General features: G+C 32.8%; 3 protein-coding genes across 3 annotated transcripts; 1 reads left to right on the top strand and 2 right to left on the bottom strand.

Moving 5' to 3' along the window:
- Positions 1 to 5: 5 nt before the first annotated feature.
- Positions 6 to 275, bottom strand: LOTGIDRAFT_134124 (hypothetical protein; the record flags this gene model as incomplete). The annotated part of the gene is made up of 1 exon (XM_009067999.1): positions 6 to 275. A coding segment is annotated over one exon (270 nt), but the record flags the coding sequence as incomplete, so codon positions are not given.
- LOTGIDRAFT_134134 (hypothetical protein) lies at positions 266 to 661 on the bottom strand (the record flags this gene model as incomplete). The annotated part of the gene is made up of 1 exon (XM_009067998.1): positions 266 to 661. One exon carries the CDS (start codon positions 659 to 661, stop codon positions 266 to 268), a length of 396 nt encoding a protein of 131 aa, XP_009066246.1.
- Positions 662 to 4802: 4141 nt separating this feature from the next.
- On the top strand, positions 4803 to 14373 carry LOTGIDRAFT_236842 (hypothetical protein; the record flags this gene model as incomplete). Its single annotated transcript, XM_009067997.1, has 11 exons — positions 4803 to 4916; positions 6524 to 6616; positions 9446 to 9517; positions 9930 to 10215; positions 10830 to 10922; positions 11374 to 11621; positions 11979 to 12136; positions 12676 to 12982; positions 13420 to 13530; positions 13743 to 13910; positions 14159 to 14373. Exons 2-11 carry the CDS (start codon positions 6553 to 6555, stop codon positions 14371 to 14373), a joined length of 1722 nt encoding a protein of 573 aa, XP_009066245.1. The 5' UTR covers positions 4803 to 4916; positions 6524 to 6552.
- Positions 14374 to 19439: the final 5066 nt, after the last annotated feature.

Below are 19439 nucleotides of genomic sequence, written 5' to 3'. Positions count from 1 at the left end.
TTCTTTTAAACAGCTAAGAGACCCCTGTGTGCTAAGAGACCCCTGTGTGCTAAGAGACCTCTGTGTGCTAAGAGACCCCTGTGTGCTAAGAGACCCCTGTGTGCTAAGAGACCCCTGTGTGCTAAGAGACCCCTGTGTGCTAAGAGACCCCTGTGTGGTAAGATACCCCTGTGTGCTAAGAGACCTCTGTGTGCTAAGAGACCCCTGTGTGCTAAGAGACCCCTGTGTGCTAAGATACCCCTGTGTGCTAAGGGACCTCTGTGTGCTAAGAGACCCCTTGTGTGCTAAGAGACCTCTGTGTGCTAAGAGACCCCTGTGTGCTAAGAGACCTCTGTGTGCTAAGAGACCTCTGTGTGCTAAGAGACCCCTGTGTGCTAAGAGACCCCTGTGTGCTAAGAGACCCCTGTGTGCTAAGAGCCCCCTGTGTGCTAAGAGACCCCTGTGTGCTAAGAGATCCCTGTGTGCTAAGAGACCCCTGTGTGCTAAGAGACCCCTGTGTGCTAAGAGACCCCTGTGTGCTAAGAGACCCCTGTGTGCTAAGAGACCCCTGTGTGCTAAGAGACCCTTGTGTGCTAAGAGACCCCTGTGTGCTAAGAGACCCCTGTGTGCTAAGAGACCCCTGTGTGCTAAGAGACCTCTGTGTGCTAAGGGCTGTGCACATGAAACATCCATTTGACAGTTGGAAATTGAAAAAGAGTAAGAATTTTGAGATGGTGAATCATCCAATCACCTTGAAATTATTTTTGCGTCTTATCTTATTACCGTGTGTATTTTAGACGAATCACCTGAATCTAAGAAAGAGTGGCCATTATAAAGAAATGGTACGAGAAGAGAAAGTAGATACAGAGAAAGAGAAGAAAGCCTCGCGGGAATCACTAGAGATAGAACTGGATAATAAATCTTCCTCAGGGGTGAGTTGATATCTTTATCAGAGATTGCTTTTTGTGTGGTTTTGGTACTAACTGATTTATGTATTTGTTGAAAAATGGTTTGAGTAAGGATTTTTGGATGTTTCTAATGCTTTTTTTTTTTTTTTTTTTCGGAACTTTCTGATTTATTTCCTCATTGAAAAATGAATGGGCAAAGGCTTATCTAAAATTAATAATGCTTTTTATTTGGTTTTGGAATTAACGCGTATCGGTATTGATTAATGTTAGAAAAAACTTAGAGTTTATGATTAAAATTTAGTTTTTTGAAGGAAATTTAGTTATATCTTGTAGAAAGAGAAGCTATAGAATTTTGATATATTATTTGTAGACCTTTTGTTCCAAAACGTATCTTTTAAGTGCAAATTTTGGACAAAATGCCGCCATTTTAGACAATTTTACTTATCTATTAAGGGTGTGGCTTTATACTAACATTTAAACTAGTTCTTTAAATTGGTTTCCTTTGCGTTAGTTTTGGTACTAAAATACTAAAAGAGTATCTGTGGTAATTTGACATCTCTTGAAAGCTACAAAGTAAACCATTGATGTATTTCAAAAAACTTTTTCTAATTTCTGGTGGTGTGATCATTTTTATATTTTTTCTTTCTATTTAACAAATATCAATAATAATATTATTTCATTACTTCAAAACTAAAAAATATTTTAAAAATTCTCACAAAAAGTTTTTAATTATAATAATAAGTTTTAAAATGCTAAAAAAGTCTTAATTTATGCGCATATATTAGCATGTAGTTATATTCTACTGGCTGAATTATTACCTAGCTTTTTGTGTTCTACTATATGATTTATAATCTTGCATGATTTTTCAGCCGTTTTTCTTGGAACCACCCTCAGACCCTGTGAGTATAAAAACAGCTCGTTTCTGCTCATCTTCATCTCTGAAAGGTGAACGAGTCAGTTTTCACGTGCAACCCTTGATCTTCAGACCAATGTTTTCATCATTGATTTCATTGGATCAGGATTTAGTTAGATATTAATGATTTTAATAAAATGTAGCAAAAAAATTTTTCCGTGACATAATCATAGGGGTCTATAAAATGACAAGAATATTAACTTGCTGAATCAAGGGTAAAAGTAGAAACTGACTCAAACACCTTTATGATATCAAGATGGCTTTTGCTTAGCTTTTTATTTACCTTTGTAGTCCTTGTTCAGTATTTAAGCATAGCTTTATGTCATGATAGGGAACTATTAAGAAGTTTAGCCAAGGACCAGATGGTAAACAAGATTCTTGATAACTTAAGTTATTATCTTCTGAAATAAGGTTGTTTCATTTCTTAATTTCCAATCTTTTAAAGCTATCTTGAACCAGTTTTTGTCACTTGTGCTCTTCTGCTCATCATGTTTATTCATATTCTTGCTTTTTTGCAGGACTCTCCAAAACTATCGCATAAACGAAAGAGTTTGTATGGCAGAAAACTACGCCCTCAGTCAGTGATCGGTAAGTTTTATAATAATTTGTTAGCTTGATGTGGCTCATTTCAAAAACTAAAATTTCATTGAATCCAAATTCTGATGTGTGAAATGCAAATTACTAAAATTGATATTAGCAAATATTGAAATTCAGTTTTTGCATCTTGATCAGAAATATCATTTGCACTGAATGAAAAACTAATTGGATTGTCGTAAATTTTGCAGCCTTATTCTTGAAAACTTATCTTAATTATCCAAATTTTATAAAATACTCTAATCTGATTGGTTGAAAAAGTAAATAATTGACAAATCAGATGAATGGAATTGAAAATCTCCAAACTTATGAATCAGTTTTCAAGACTATAGCTTCAGAATTGATAAAGAAAAAAGCGTGATGCAAATAATATCATTGCACTTTGCAAGTTTCATAATAATAATTCATTAGATCATTACTAAATTTGAAATTTAGGCTACTCAAAGCTGTTTGCATCTTGAAAGTTGTTGAAAAATATCAACATGAAAGGGTTAGTGCAAAAATTGTAAAATGTTGTATTTAGAAAATTCACAGTAAAGCTACTAAATTTATATTAATATACGAGATAAATAATGTCCGGTTTTACAAAAGTATGAATCAATAATCATGAACACAAAGTGCTTAAAAACAACTTGCAGGATTGTTGATACAAATACTGAGAAATTTTACGCTGTTTTTCAGCTCAACATTTAATGTTTATTGACCAAAATCACACAAAAGTCCTATCTGAATTTATGTGAAAATTTAAAGGGACTGTAGAGAGTAGAGAAGTTTTTTAAATTTTGTATGTCTATTGACGACATTGATAGCTTCAATATGCACCATTCCAATTTTCATTCTGACATCTGGGGTTCCTGCAATTCCACAGTTTTATGACGTCACTTATCGCGAAGGGTTTTATGTGATAAGCATAATTATATTGCGATTAGTGATGTCATAAAATACTTAGTTTAAGTGGAATTGCAGGAACCACTGACGCCTAATTGATGGTGCAAATTGATGCTAACAGTGTCCCTGATACACGTATCAAATTTAGAAAACCTCGTTACAATCCCTTTAACTGTTCATGCAGTATTTTAGACCAAAACCAGACCAATAGTTTAGAAATTTGGGATCATTTTGGGTATGAAACCTTAATCAATGATGTAAATATTAACAGTATGATGTTTGTTATTTTAAGATGAACTAGGTTATAGGTTTGATGCGTCCAACCCAATGATGTGTAGAAACAGTGGTATGTCAATGATAAAATACGATAAAATTATTAATTTAGATATAGCTTTTCACTTACCCTGATCTGTAGTGATTCAACTATTCTATATTTTAGTTTGATATTTTATTGCGAACTTAACTTATCCTATATTATCTCCCTTTCCTACGTTTGTTTTGACGTTATACCATGTTTATGCACATTAAGAAATATTCGAAACATAAATGAGAAAAGTTTACTGTGTTTTGAGGTAGAATAAATGATCATTGAAACTAAACAAGTCAGACTTATTTATGATCGATTGGAGAGTTCTACACCTTGGAATCATTTGGACATTTAATAAAACAAGTTATAACTGAGTTCAGAACACGTTCCACTTGTGCTGAAAAAATAGTAGGTGCAGACAGATTTCAAACTTGCCGAGAAAGGAAAAGATTTGAAATGTTCAATTGAGGCCAGAATTCGAACAAACAGAACCTGTTTTGAACTCACCAATCATAGGGTAGGTGTCTGCCTTTTTATTTGTGGCACAAGAACAGTGTGTCACTTAGTAGAGTTTGCTGATATAAATCAAACATTACTTTTTCTACCTTAAAATATAGAAGATTGTTTACGTTGAAGTTTTGAATCTTTCCTCAATGTGCACAAATATTTTATGGTCATTTCCACTCAGAGAATGCTCACTCTGTTTCTACAGGAATGTCAGCACCCATTTACATACTTCTGTTACATGAAACCTCTGGGGCAGGGGTGGAATCTGAGGGTAGAAAAGGGGTTTAATATTCAAGACAATTTTTGTAGGTTTCTTTCTGGATGAAGGCAATATCATTTTCAAAATTTGGTTCATTATTTTTCTGTCCCAAAGTTGGTATCTTTGAATTCAAGGGGAGGAGATTGGTAAATTACATCTTTAGTTGTAGGGAACAATAGGTTGCTGTTTTCTCTAAAATTTTGATTAGAAACTCCAGAGGGGCCAAATCAAATCATAACATTTAATTTAAACTTTTAATAATAGCCTGCATTTAGTATATCCACTACAGTAGAGTAGACATGGCCATATAAGGACATACAGTAACTAGATTATCCCTTAATCCCATTAATCTGGGTTATGGAGGTCATTTGTGGACCCCATTACCAAATAAGGAGTCAGAAGTTGATATAAACTTAAGGTTAGTTGGCCTACTTTTAGAAGAGTATTGAGAAAAAATGTTATCAGTTTGAGATTGAGCAGCGAAAAGCATTTTATTTTTACGAGTTTTGTATGTAATATTTGCTAAGACTTCCAAGACTTTTTGTTTTGATTTCAAGTAATGTTAGTATGAGTTTTCAAGTAATGTTTTGTCTGGAATTTCCAAGTAATCTTTCAACAAGATTTCCATGTAATCTTATGTCAAGTTTTCTAAGTAATCTTTTGTCAATATTTCCAAGTAATCTTTTTTCAAGATTTCCTAGTAATGATGATATGAGTTTCCAAGCAATATTTTTAAAGATTTCCTTTTGATATTTTTCCAGAATTAGCAAATTATATATGTCTGGAATTTTTAAATTATCTTTGCCAGGATTTGCAAGTAAATTTAGTCAGGATTTCTAAATATCATTTGTTCAGATATCCAAGAAAATTTCCAAGTAATCTTTGCGTGAATTTTTATGTAATGATATAGGTACAGGTAGAAGTTTTTATGAGACTAATTACAGGGTGATTGGGGTCATTAGTCTATTAATACTGTAATGAGGTTATGTATAGCTGTTTAATTATCTTGTTCTATATTGATATGGGCTAGGCATAGAGTGGATGGCTGGGTTCGAGACATTAAACAGGACTGATATGGGATATGATATGACATATAAAAGTGAATTTTGTAGCAGGATATAGATAGACAAGGAAAATATTACAAATGTGATACCTTCATTGTGCAGAGTAGAATATTAACATGGCAAAATAATTTAGAATCTAAAGTACGGTAGACTGTTTTAAAATGTTTCCAGTGTATGGATTGTGTCTTTGGTGGGGATAATGGTGTTTGTTTTATTTGTGATTTAAATCAAGATCTTTAAGAACCAATGGAAACACTCTGGAGATTGGTTGACTTTTAAATTTTTGTCTACATGTGGATTTATATACAGTGAAATGGCTAGGTTTTGCCAAGTTATGGAGTTTATTAAATGGCAAACGTGTCTATTATTTTTGTGATTAAAAATAATTTTCAGTAAATTATCGTTGCGAATTGGATTGTAGATTTCTGTTATATTTTGTGTTATTATGGATTGTGTATTTTGGATAGATGGTTTGGGTAGGTAGCTCTTGGTGATAGGTCATCTGTTTTATACCAGAATTATTAGTATTAGACTGTTGGGAATCTAGTTCCCCTTGTGAGATTTTCTTTGTTATTCATCATTTAAGGGATTGTAAAGAGGTTGTCTAAATCTTTTATATGTATCAGGGACACTGATAGCATCAATTTGTACCATTCCAATTTTCAATCAGATGTCTGTGGTTCCTGCAATTCCACTAAAACTAAGCCTTTTATGACGTCACTAATTTCAAAGGACCTTACGTTATAAGCATATTTTATGATTAGTGACATCATCAAACACTTAGTTTTAGTTGAATTGCAGGAACCACAGACATCTGATTGAAAATTGGAATGGTGTAAATGGATGCTATCAGTGTCCCCGATACACATAAAAATGAGAAAAACTCTTTACAATCCCTTTAATGAAGAATTTCTAAGGTACCAATTCAGAAAGTAGAAACTGTAAAAATGAACTTTAAGAGATAAGATTACTGAAAGAAGTTAAATATTAATTTTTCTTTTTTGCAGCAGTGTTCTTATAGTGACTTAGTGCCTTGATATAATGCTTACCTAAGCGATATTTTGTAGATTTAATATTTTGTGCTTAACTTAATATCCTTCTTAGATAAAGATCAAGTTAAAAAAGCATTGAAAATGTGTGAAATTGAGGTGGATAAGAAAGCAGAGGAGTCCGAAATTCCCTCGCAGATTCAGGAAGGTAGAAAATCTAATACGGAATGCTTGTTATTCGGATATTTGTCATGTTTGTATTTCGCTTTTTTGTTATTTTTATATTCTAATTTCTAACTTCACAGTAGTAGTAACAAGTTATATTTATTATTTATTTATTTATGTTGTTTCTAACATTATTATGAATGTCAAGCCTAATTTTACAATCTTTCTTAACTGTACACTCCAATGTGTTGTCTTTACTTCAAGTTTTTCAAAAATGCAGCAGATAATTGAAGGATTAAATGTCCATTTTGTTTCCCGTTTAGAAAGGAAATTCAGGCTTGTATTTATGTCACGCTGCTGAATTATGGGTTTAAACGGATGGACTTGTAAATGATAAAATCAGGCTTGACATTAACTTATTTTAACTTTTTTATCTTTTTTTAGTTCAATTCATTTTAGCTTTCTAACGTTCATAAGCCTTTTGACCAAACAACGCACCAAGTAATTTTGGACTCATTCAAAGTTTGGTTTATTACATTTAAAACATAAGTGAACATTTGAAAATCTAAACTAATATGAGCGAAATTATTTGGTGCTTTCAGCTTCATAACTTCTTTATTGTTTACATATTTATTCTTAACAATTTGGTTTTTGTAACGTTTTTTTTTTGTCCATGGTAGTTAGTTTGTTTCTCATATTTAGATGTTTTTTAAAAATTTATTTCATAGGTGATCTTTGGTGACTTGATTATTGTTGTCCGCATGATGAAATGAATGATAGATTTCTAGATGAAAATATAGTTAACAAGTTTTAAACATTCTATAATGCCAGTATTTTTCTTCAGGGAGGGAAGGTAGCGAAGGGTGGAATATTTCTCATTTCCTCAGCATGATACGTTAGCATGGATATCTTGTCTTTGTATGACTTTCTAAACAATAACTACAATATTTGTAGTACTTATTCTAATATTACTTTCATTTCAATTCATTTTCATAATCTTTAAGGAATGAATTATAATGTAAATAGTTGGTACTAATAATTTGTTTACAAATTGCTGTACCAGTTTGTTTACAAATTGCTGTACCAGTTTGTTTACAAATTGCTGTACCAGTTTGTTTATAAATTGCTGTACCAGTTTGTTTACTAATAGATGTACCAGTTTGTTTACAAATTGCTGCACCACTTTGTTTACTAATAGATGTACCAGTTTGTTTACAAATTGCTGTACCAGTTTGTTTACAAAATATTGTTCTAGTTTTTTTGTACTCTTTGAGTGATAAAATTAGCTCAGTAATTTTTGGATGAACTTTAATAATGAAAATAGACAGGTCATAGTCATTTCACAAGCATGTAGTCAATGATTATGTTAACGAGGATTAATTAGGTCAGGTCTAATTAATCGATATTGATTTAAAGATTGACAGATATTGATCACTGATATTTGATTATTATATTTAATTATTAAATACATAGTTTATGTGAATGTATTTATCTGTTTCACAATCTATAAGTTAAAGGTATAGGTTCGCCGTCCGTTTGACCAATCATAGCTTAGCTAAGCCAATCAGTAATAGTGTTCACAGATCATCGTCAAAATTTTAGCCTTCAAAACCATGTGTGTCCAGAATTATCCGCGTTTTAATGTTAAAATGACCAACTGGTTTTTTAGAGACTCTGTCCTATATATAAAAGACATATTATAGTAATAGAAAGTAAAATTCCTAGTTTGAAGGGTTTATTTTTATTTCTCCAGATAACCAATAGTTTTAAAACTCTAACTATTTTTTCTTTCATTGACAAACTCTTTGTTTTTCATCAAAATTGTTCAAATTTTTGTAAGCTGCCGACCGTGCTTCAGCTTGTAACAACACAAAAAGCTGCACCTAAATTTTATATTTGTCCATTCATCCAATAGCTAAATTAATTTATCCTAATTTTCATTGAAATTACAAAAAGGATACCCAGAGCTTCATCATTTGAGCCACAAAAGTTTTATAAAATTCTAAATGAAACAAGATGTCAATGCTTATTGATATTTGATAAATTGGATGCATGTGCATGCTTGTCTTTGACACAGTTTATAACTTGTCCTGTTTCATTGCCTTGTCTATATTTCAGAATTATAAACACAGATAATAAATGTTTACCCCCTACAAGTACACTCAATGTTAAATTCATTGTTTATCATTCTGTTTGTAAATTGTTTATTTTAATTTTTATTTTTATTTTTGAGGGTTTTTTTCATTCTTTCTTGGGGTTCGCAATCATACATCTTGTTATATTTTCACTGTTTTCAATTTATTTGATTACCATTTTATTTTCCTTAAATTAAATTATTACCATTTCATCTTCATATTATAAACTAATTAGTTGATATATTTAATTTTTTCATGTTAACTATTTTAATATTTTTCTGAGCAAATTTCAGATTGAAAGTCTGAATCCATCTAAATTGTAGCCGAGATACAAATACGTAACTTGTCTTGTATGAATTGTTCACTATTCTAAATTGGCATGTAAAATGTTGATATATTACTATATGATTACACTAATAGGCATTCAGAAATGAAATGAAATAAGAGTTTTATGTCAATAGGCATTAAGAAATGAAATGAAATAAGAGTTTTATGTCAATAGGCATTAAGAAATGAAATGAAATAAGAGTTTTACATCAATAGGCACTAAGAAATGAAATGAAATAAGAGTTTTACGTCAATAGGCACTAAGAAATGAAATGAAATAAGAGTTTTATGTCAATAGGCACTAAGAAATCTTGGAATCATTATTAAAATGTTCATGCCTTGCCCCTAGTCATCACTCATCACCTTATTCAGAAAGTTTCCATATTGATAGAATCTCTCTTTAATTTCAGTGGATGAAGTTGATCTAAGTTTTGAGAAATTAGACAGTTTAGATGAATCAACAGAGAAAATCAAAAGTTTAGGTAAGATTATATGATATAAAAGATAGACTATTGATTCGAGAAAGCGTTGCGTTCCTTTCAGAGTTGTCTCAACATTTTTCTCCAGTCTGAACATCTGGAAACGTGGGTGGGTGGGTGCTGAGACCTTAAAAACAAGTTTCATGGAATTTTGAAGTTTTACAAATTCCTAGTAGGATTAATATTACAATAATGGCTATGGGGTATTAGGGGTGAAAGCCAACACTGGATTGATTGTCGGAAGCACAAGCACAGGCATCAGAATTTTTCGATTCGAACCAACAGCACCTAATCCCTTAGCAGACGGCAATCCAACTGGCTACCGACTGAGCTATTTCATTGAGGGTGGGACTTAGCTGATTGCAAATTTGCAAAAAAAGCTCAGTATTAATTTTGGTGTTTTTTTTGTTTTCAGATTCATCCCCATCTATAAATAACCTTGACGACGGACAGGATGAACCCAAAAATCCTGTTCCTTTACAACATATAGTAAAATCACGACCCAAACGAGCTAAGACACGAGCCCCAACACGACCAGTGGCTCCCACTACAATACATATTGATGAACCTTCAGACGATGGTATAGGAGCGTTTTATGTCCAGCCCACCGTTTCTACTGAACCAATCAGCAACTCTACATCTTCACCTTCACGGAAACTATCAGATTCTTCAAAATCATCCAATCAACTTAAACCAGAAGGGTAAGGGGCCTGGAAATTAATATAAAATTTACCTTGGTGTCTCGGGGGATGACATCCTTGGTCGGAAGATCTAGGGTTCAATCCCTTTATAGGTTGATTAAGATGGAGTTACAACTTTCCGATTTTCATCCTAGTTTGGGGCCTAATCTTAAGTTGATTGGCAATACACCAGGCCATGTATTGTCGAAATCATCTTAGCGCTAGGATGTCCTAGGTTCTTATCTTCTAACATTGATTCTAGGACATCCTAGCGTTAAGATCGTTTCGAGAATACATGGCCAGAGCCAGGTTCCTTTGTGCTTCAAGCTGTGCATGATAATGATTCCTTGACAGTTGGAAATAAAAAATAGAGAAGACTTATGCCACTGTCCTGATAAAATTTTTCTCATTGCACACTGCAGTAGCCTCTCTTTATTACTACAACCAGAAACAGAAAAGATAGGATGTTAAACATTTATTAATGATACAAAACACAAGACAACACTCAAAATTCTTAATACATGAGGATATCAATCACAAATGAGGAAGTATTTCATTATGAAAAGTGGTATCAGGTGTCTAGAAGAGTAAGCTCAGACAGGTAAGCTTGTATCATTTCTTTTTGTATTTAACAGTAAATCAGAGAAGAAGAAAGGCTGGTCTCCACGTAATCTTATCAAGGATAAAGACAAGGATAAGGATAAAGACAAAGAGAAGGAGAAAAAGAGGTTTGTAAGAGTTCATATCAACAGTCAATACCCTTCGAGTTTATCTTACGAGATGGAACAACAAGTGTGGAGTCAGTTCCTCAGTCATTGTTTGAAGGATAGCTGGAACATTGGAACTCATTTTACAATGCAGTAATGCCTTTCATTTCAAGAACTTTGCATTACAAGGGCAATCAAATTTACTGGTATCATAAGAGTAAATTTTCATCAGATGGTTTAACTGTAAGTTTATTCTGAGAGACAGAGCTAAGAACTTTTTATACCAATAAAATACCAATTTACCTAGTAATAATAAAAAAACGAGAATATTTTACTGAACATAAGTAATATTGCTCCCACACGTAATTGAGTTTTTTTAAAGGTATTAGGATGGGTGTGGTTAATGGCCCAAACAAATATGAAATATGTGCAATATTTTGTTTATTAGAATTTCGGTGTTTTATTTTGACAGTGGTGGTATTGCTCATGGTTTATCGACTTTCTTCGGAAGAAAGAGTGGGGGCAAGGGAAACGTACCAGCCAAGGGTAAGAAGGAGCACGAGGCCAAGTCTGAGCCTAAACCAGAACCAGAAGCACCGGTGGTGGAAGAAAAGAAAGCTGAAGATGTTAAGGTTGAGAGAAGTGATGTGAAGGCACCAATCGCTGGAGGAGAAAGTTTTGAAGAAGATAAAAAAGACAGAGAGAAGGAAAAGGAGGAAGGTAAGTTGTTGATCAGTTCAGTCATTTTTCAGATTTTAAATTGATACAGAACAGACTATCATATTTATTTGTTAAAATGAGACTTCCCATCTTAAAGATATTTCGATAATTTATATAAAAATTAGTTGCCTAATGATGCTGTCAAAAGTCTCCCTCCACGCTTCTAGACATTGCAAATACTAGTCAACTTTTTTAAGCTGAAATGTTGGATGTTAAAAGCTCGTTTTTTGGACATTCATTAGCATTTGCATCATTGAGAACACAACTGCCTGTTGTGAAATCAAGATCTTAGTTTTATCACCATTGTGATCTTTGCTGACATTGCCCTTTTTTTAATTTACATCTTTTTTGTTGTAGAAACAGCAGAGGAGAAGTCTGAAAGTAACGACAATGTGGGTCGTCTGGCTGGGGGTAAACCGCGCCCTGGATTTGGAGGGTTGGGCGGTAATATGTTACTAGAAATGAAACAGAAACAAGAAAAACGACTCTCACAGGTTCATAAACCGAGAACTACAGTAAGTCTAACGTTTTATTTTTACAATCCCACAAATATCATTTCAATATCATTCTCTAAAGCTACAGTAGGATATAGTTCATTGAACATCTTTAATTTAAAACAAAAAAACTGTTACTCTCAGCCCTTCACAGTTATATTGAGTTATATTTTGTTTATAAACCCCCTATTGTGTTAAAGATGGGTAAAAATGCTAATACTTATATGAATAGGAAGTAGAGGTGTTCTAATGACTTGGAAAAATATCAGTTTGTCTCACATGTCCATAATTAATTCATAATTAACTAAATTAGAAGAGAATTACCAACAGAATTCCAATGAGTGACAGATCAAGACTTCATCCAATTGTATATACATGGATATTTATGTTTGGTTTAAACTCTTAATTATATACAATAATAACATAATGATATGATTAAGAATACATTTCATAAGAAACACCAATTAATTAAATAGTTTGCTTAATTTGACACTAAAAAATAAGGAAACCCATCTTTAACATAAACATAATTTAATCTAAAGGAATATCCTCTATTACAGCCAGAGAAAGAAAGTCACGAAGCCAACAATAACCACGTTGATAACAAATCAAAAACACCAGAGAAAACAGAAACATCAGTATTAAAATCCACTCCTGATTTACACCCCCCTTCGACCAGTCAGAGAGAAACATCACCAAAACATGTTCTCAGACCACCCACAGAAAATAAAAAACCTTTATCGATCCCAGTTCAACCAGTGCCTACAGATAAAAGTCCCCGCCCCGCACCTCGAGTATTATTACCCCCTAAAAAACAGCCCACCCCTCCAGCTGATAAAGAGGCTACTGTTCAACTTGATAGCAAACGTAAGTATATTTGGGAGGAAGATTTCTTTTTCAATTTCCTAAAAATTATTTTGACCTATGCTCAGACCGAACCTGTATCCTTCAGGTTAGTGAGCAAATGTGTAATTCACTGAGCCACTGCAGTACACTTTGGAAAAGACAACAGTTGTCCGTGGGTCTTATAAAATGTTAAGGAATTCCTATAAAGCAATATAGATGAGAAACTATTGACATTCATTCGCTTTCTGATACTGACCGTCATTCCTTATTTTGTACACCTGGAGATGTCAACTTGGGCATACGCATTCTTATATTATTATGAATTGGCGCTCGATATAAGCCTGAATAAAAGTGTTTTTAAATGAATTTAACATAGAGACAGTCATGAGCTTTGTATCGTGACATCTGATTGTGATTGAAAATTATGATAATAAAATTTGTGATTGATTTTATTTCAGCTACGCCATTAAATAAACCTAAACCTCCACCACCCACCAAACCACGCCCACCCCTCCTCGCCCCTAAACCTCGCACAAGTATCCGTGCTTCAAAAGATGTCACTGACTCATGTAAGTTTTAACAGAATTTTTAGTTTTCATTCTTTTGCATTTAAAACGTTCTTCCGCGTTTGCAAGTTGATTTGCAGAGATTTTATTTGAAAAATTTCTTACATTTTGTGCAATTTTAAAATATGCCACAACTTTGTGCAGAAGTAAGCTTGTCTACCCTCTATATAGAAAACATATTGTTACTCAAGCTCTCTTGCTTTTTTTTGTTTCAGTTGAGCCCCCATCAACAGAAGAAGTAAAACTTCGAGAGAAGAAACCAGACGCTGAAGTCGTGACAGACTCGGCTACATTACGATTATCAGTGAAGGAGAAAATACAACGATTAAGTCGCGGACCAAGTGACGATAGTCCCAGTAAATCAGAATCAGACATTAAATCAGGTGGGTTCTCCTATTAGCTTTAACTTGAGGTAGGGTCGAGCAATGTTATTATATACCAGGGATTGATCAAAACACGACCAGTTCACTTTACTTTCAGTTTTAGGTAGCGTTGCTATATTATAAGGAACCACAGACATCTGACTGAAAATTGGAATGACCCTGAATCACATACAAAAACTAGAAAACCTCTTTTTAACCCCTTGAATTTAATTGATGATTTTGATAAATTGTAAATTTCAAAATTTCAGATGAAAGTGAAAACATATCAAGTTCAACATCTCATGAAAGTATCAATGGAGAAAAATCTACACCCAAATCAACAGAGGAATCGCCAGAGGAATCAAAAACACCTTCAAAATCGAGCGAAGAAACGTCAGCTAGTTCAGATGATAAGGAAAACTCAAAAGATTCTTCAAATTTGCCAAAACGATCATCAAGGGCAGAAGACGAAATTATGGTCTGATTGGATAATTTGTTTTTTTTGTTATTTTGATTATAATTTGAGAACTTAGTTACTGTCATTAATATGCCTTTGAACAGCAAACTTGCATAAATTTAATTTTTGATCTCCATCAAATGATTTTTGTAAAAATTCGTTAACAATTTCATGTAGAAAACATAGAGTGCTGAAAAGTTTCTTGACTGCTAATAAGACATCGTAGAAATCTGTCTATATAGCAGTAGCCAAACTAGCTTTTTTAGATTATATCACAAATTCACATAAAATTCTTAACTTTCTATAAGTGAAGGAAAGACAGAAAAAATATGATCATAAGCTACTGAAGTGTTTCTGAAGAAAGCAATTAGCAGAAACGTTAACCAACAGGACAATAGTATTAGCTTTTTGTTCAAAAAGGAACATGCTAAGGTCTCATTAAAAAGCCCACATACAAAAAAGGATCACAATTATTTCAAATTCAAATGGCCATAAATATAATAAAATTTTTAGGGGCCAACTTGATAAAGGACACAATAAATTTACGGACATCAAATAAACAATATTTAGAATAATTTAGTTTACCATTTACTTTTATTAATTATTGTAACACAATTTTTATAGAATTTTACTCCTTGTTCAATAAAACAACGTTTCAACAATTTACATTAGTAGGCTACTTCTCTTGTGTTTAAGTGCATACAATGTTTCAACAATTTACATTGTCATCATCAGTTTATATGGTATACTACTCCTGAGTGTTATTGTATACAATGTTTCAACAATTTACATTGTCATCATCAGTTTATATGGTATACTACACCTGAGTTTTATTGTATACAATGTTTCAACAATTTACATTATCATCATCATCAATTTATATGGTATACTACTTCTGAGTTTATTTGTACACAATTTTTCAACAATTTACATTCTCATTATAATATTTCATAAATTGTACATTTTTTGAAATATATTTAAGTTTTCTTATTTTGATTTTTGATAAAGGAATTATTTGCATGTGTTTTAAAAAGCAATCAGGATCATAATTAGCTTATAGTTGTCCAAAGAAATTAGGCTTCCAATTTCAACTATTTATAGTTCTAGTTCCTGCTGATTTTTCAGATTTTTTTGTTAATTTTGATATTTTTTAATGCATAATGTTTTATATTACCCATTTTCTTGATTTTGTTGTTTTTAAAAATGAGAAGAACACATAAAAAATTAGAAATAAAAGCCTTTAAGCACACTTGAACTCCTTTGAACATTTATTACGATTCTTCCGATTTCTATCCTGAATATTTCTTTAAAAATTGACAACTACCAAAACAAATTCTTACAAAATTATGCATCTTTTTTAATAAAATATTTATTTCAAAAGAACTTTTTTTTATTTCAACTTAATGTATTTATTTTGTTTTGTTTTTTTTGCAATAAAGTGAAGAAAAGGGGTAACTAGTAGCTCAGTATAATATTTGTAATAAAAGTGTAAATTTTTGTAGATAAATATGTAAATTTGAGACTTATATAATCTTGCCTTATATACTATATTATAATATGAATATTGTTTTGCCTTATTTTGATATATTTCTGACTTATTTGTGAAGCTGTGTTCAAAGTCACCTTTATTATGATCTGCTATTGTTGGTGCAAAGACTTTAATAACTGGAATATCAAAGCTTTATATTCATATTTTTAATTATAATGTCATAATTTGAATTGCTCCTAGAAATTTCAACCTTGATTAAAAATTTGAAGCTGAAATTTGACATTAGGAATTGGATATGGTATTTTTGTCTGAAGATGCGTTACATGAATAGTTGTAACTTCCTATAATGGAGTTAAAAACAAAATTCAGGAAACAGAAAATTCATATAGTGTATACATGGGTCATGGACTCTTTTGGAAGTTCCTGTGTCCTACAGGGTAGCCCAAACGTCTGAGAATCTGTCGGACATCGGTCAATGTCGGTCAAAATGCAAAAATGTTACATTCAACTCAGACTTTTATGAATTTGAAGCAACTTTTCTTTATAATAAGCTCTGGTAGTGTGTAATTTTTTGCTAAAATTTATTTTATTTTGTATTAAGATTTTGTATTTTCTTTGTTTGTGCTCAAGTTTCTCTCTAGTCAGACTGAGAGTATTCAAAAATAAATTTTCAAGAAGTCGTGATTTTTGCAGGGGTTAAATATTTAGCTTTCTTGCTATTCTTACGTGGTGTTTTCAAACCAAAAGATAATAATAATAATAATAATAAGATCTTTATTAGGGTGAAAATTAGGCCTGGCCTTTTTACAATTTTGCCCATTTCAATTTGTGACAGAGGGGGTTGAATTTGTTTCAGAACAAGGGCAATAACTCATGATCTATTTTTGCCTGTCTGATTTCTAGATCTAGTTTGGTAGATGATTTTGGCATTTCCTTCAAACTAACGACTCTTTGTTCAATGTTTTTGAATAACGTTAGAATCGACTCTTGTCAAAAATTTCAAGTATAGACTTCTTGAAAAATCATTCTTCAATTGAGAAACCTTTGTTTTGATTTAGGAATTAATATAGATTAGAAAAAAATATTGTTTTGCTTTTTGATTGTTTTATGGATAGTTTGATATGATCAGAATATCTTGCTGTGTAGTTCCTACTGTATAATTGCGAGTCTAATGCTCATCCCTTCTTAACCTAAAGATAATGTTTAACGGTAAATTTTTCTTGCTGACTCAAGAGTAACTTTTAGGTTCTTGAAGGGTATACATTTCTGCCTCTCAATATGCAATAATTGTATGGGTTAAACGGCAATCCAAAAGGTGAACACAATTATTAAAAGACAGCATGGGAATCAAAATACTTTTGCTCCTTCTGGAGAATCAACATCTTGGATAAATTAGAGACACTATAAAAGTATCGCAAGATAATCTGATAAAATGAAACAGATCCAAGATTTTGTTATTTTTTGATGAAGAATAGTTATTTGTATAATGTATAATTTCTATTATTATTATTATTATTATGATGTATACAAACTCTTTATACATATAATTAATATTATTATTATTATTATTATTAACATTTTTACCATTTAAACATTATTCATACTAAAAACTCAAAACTGTGTTATTGATTCGTCATTAAGTAAAGAAAGAGGCGGGAGGGGGCTACCAAACAGCTAGATTTACCAATTAGACCCTTTAGATCCATGTTGGGTGCTCATCTAATTTACATATTGCCCTGTAGCTTCATTCCCTTACAATTTGCGAGCTGAAATTTGCCTTATTTGCAAGCTGTTTCTCTAAGGAACCCATTGGACATAAACCATGAAATTGCTATGTGTTTCTAGTTGTAGTTGTCACAGAACCTGATGATCCATACGGTTTTTGTGTAGATTAAATCATGCATTTAAACTTGTTACTAATGTCACTGTTGAGAAATACATATTTAACATTGTTAGATTCAAACAATCAGGTAACGATGAAGATATATTTGGTTGACGTACGATCCGTATATTGGCAGGTGATAAAAAATGACGTCGTTGTCTATATTACGTTGTCAATATACTATACTATCGCAATGAATACCGTACAATTCAGAACAAATTTTATTATCAGCTGACTAACGGCGTCCCATTTAATGTTAGTCAAGAAAAATTAGACTTAACTTCGCTGAACACAATCATGTTCCTGCTTTTGTTCTGAAAGTGAGCACAAAACGTATGTCAGCTTCAAGCAATTGGTGCTAGATAAAATCGGCATATTGATATATATCTAACCTCCTCACGTAGAACCGCCGATTATGCCCACAGGGACAGAGGGGTCAGCCATTCCCCACTCTCGCAGCCCCGAATGCAAGTTTTTCAGGCATGACTACCATAACTAGATTAAAAAATTCGGCCAACCTCAGATATTTCACCCCCTGGCTCGTCAACCTGGCTCCGCCACTGGTTGCTCGCCCTTATTATTAACCGGTATCAGTCGGTTGGCTATTGACCATCCAAAGTAGCCCTAAATCAAGGGGCAAGGTGAGTGTCATCAAATTTCGCCTTAAATGACCGCAGATTATGGTCTGGCTACTCCATTGGTATGATAATTCAGATATTTGACTGTCACTTTGAACACTTTTATCGAAGTCAAGTATGAATAATAAATCAATTTCAACCCCAATTGTAACTCGAATTATTGTTCTCCAGTTTGTTTGTCATCAGTTTGTTGAATGATATAGAACTATTTTCCAGGGTACGATATAGTAATCAAAATATTCATATGAATGAAATGGATCTAACATGTGTTAAACACGTCACATAACGACATAATTTATATAGACTGATAGAAATAAATAGTACGTCAAACACGACACTTGGTGACTCGCCAAATACGTCACTTGACGACACGTCAAACACGTCATTTGACGACACGTCAAACACGTCACATGGTGATACGTCAAACACGTCACTTGCCGACGAATTTTGGTCATTTAATTACCACTTTCTAGATGTAAATAGTATGTTTAGTTGCATGTAAAGGAAGGTGTTTTATTCGTCGGAATAAAGGATAGGCCTGTCGAGTTTGAGAATACTTGAAAGGGATTTTAAAAAGGTTATTTTTCCGATGTTTTTTCACCGATAAACTAAACCTAACTGGCTAACAATTCAGTGTGTATAGGCCTACTCAATATGCTAGTCCCCTGATGTCATTCTCGCGAAATGTTCTTCCCAAAGTTGTTGAATACAAAGGCAGTTTTATGTGGTCAAAATGACACCGAGTCTGTCAGCAGAATTGCCTGGAACATTGCATTTGATATCTTCAGGATCGACTGTTGAACTTTTTTTAAAAAAAAAAGTAGCCTTATCTCATTTTTCCTGGCAAATTTCCCTTCATTGTAGCCATCGTTGTTAACCCAGTACGGTTCAGAAACGTTCGACGTAAAACGCCAATTCTTTTCGCGTAATGTCGGCGTAACGGCTTGAACTGTGTTGTCAACAGGTGTGAATTGCCAGGTGAAGATTACAGGTGAGAAGAGCAGACGACATGAGTTTTAATCAAAACAAGAGTTATCGTTCTTATTTCATATTCCCACAATTCTCACCAATACTGACGACAAGT

The sequence above is a fragment of the Lottia gigantea genome, assembly GCF_000327385.1.
Source record: "Lottia gigantea unplaced genomic scaffold LOTGIsca_88, whole genome shotgun sequence".
NCBI lineage: Eukaryota > Metazoa > Mollusca > Gastropoda > Lottiidae > Lottia > Lottia gigantea.
Note: the sequence above shows the minus strand (reverse complement) of the source record. Positions and strands in the feature narration are given on the sequence as shown.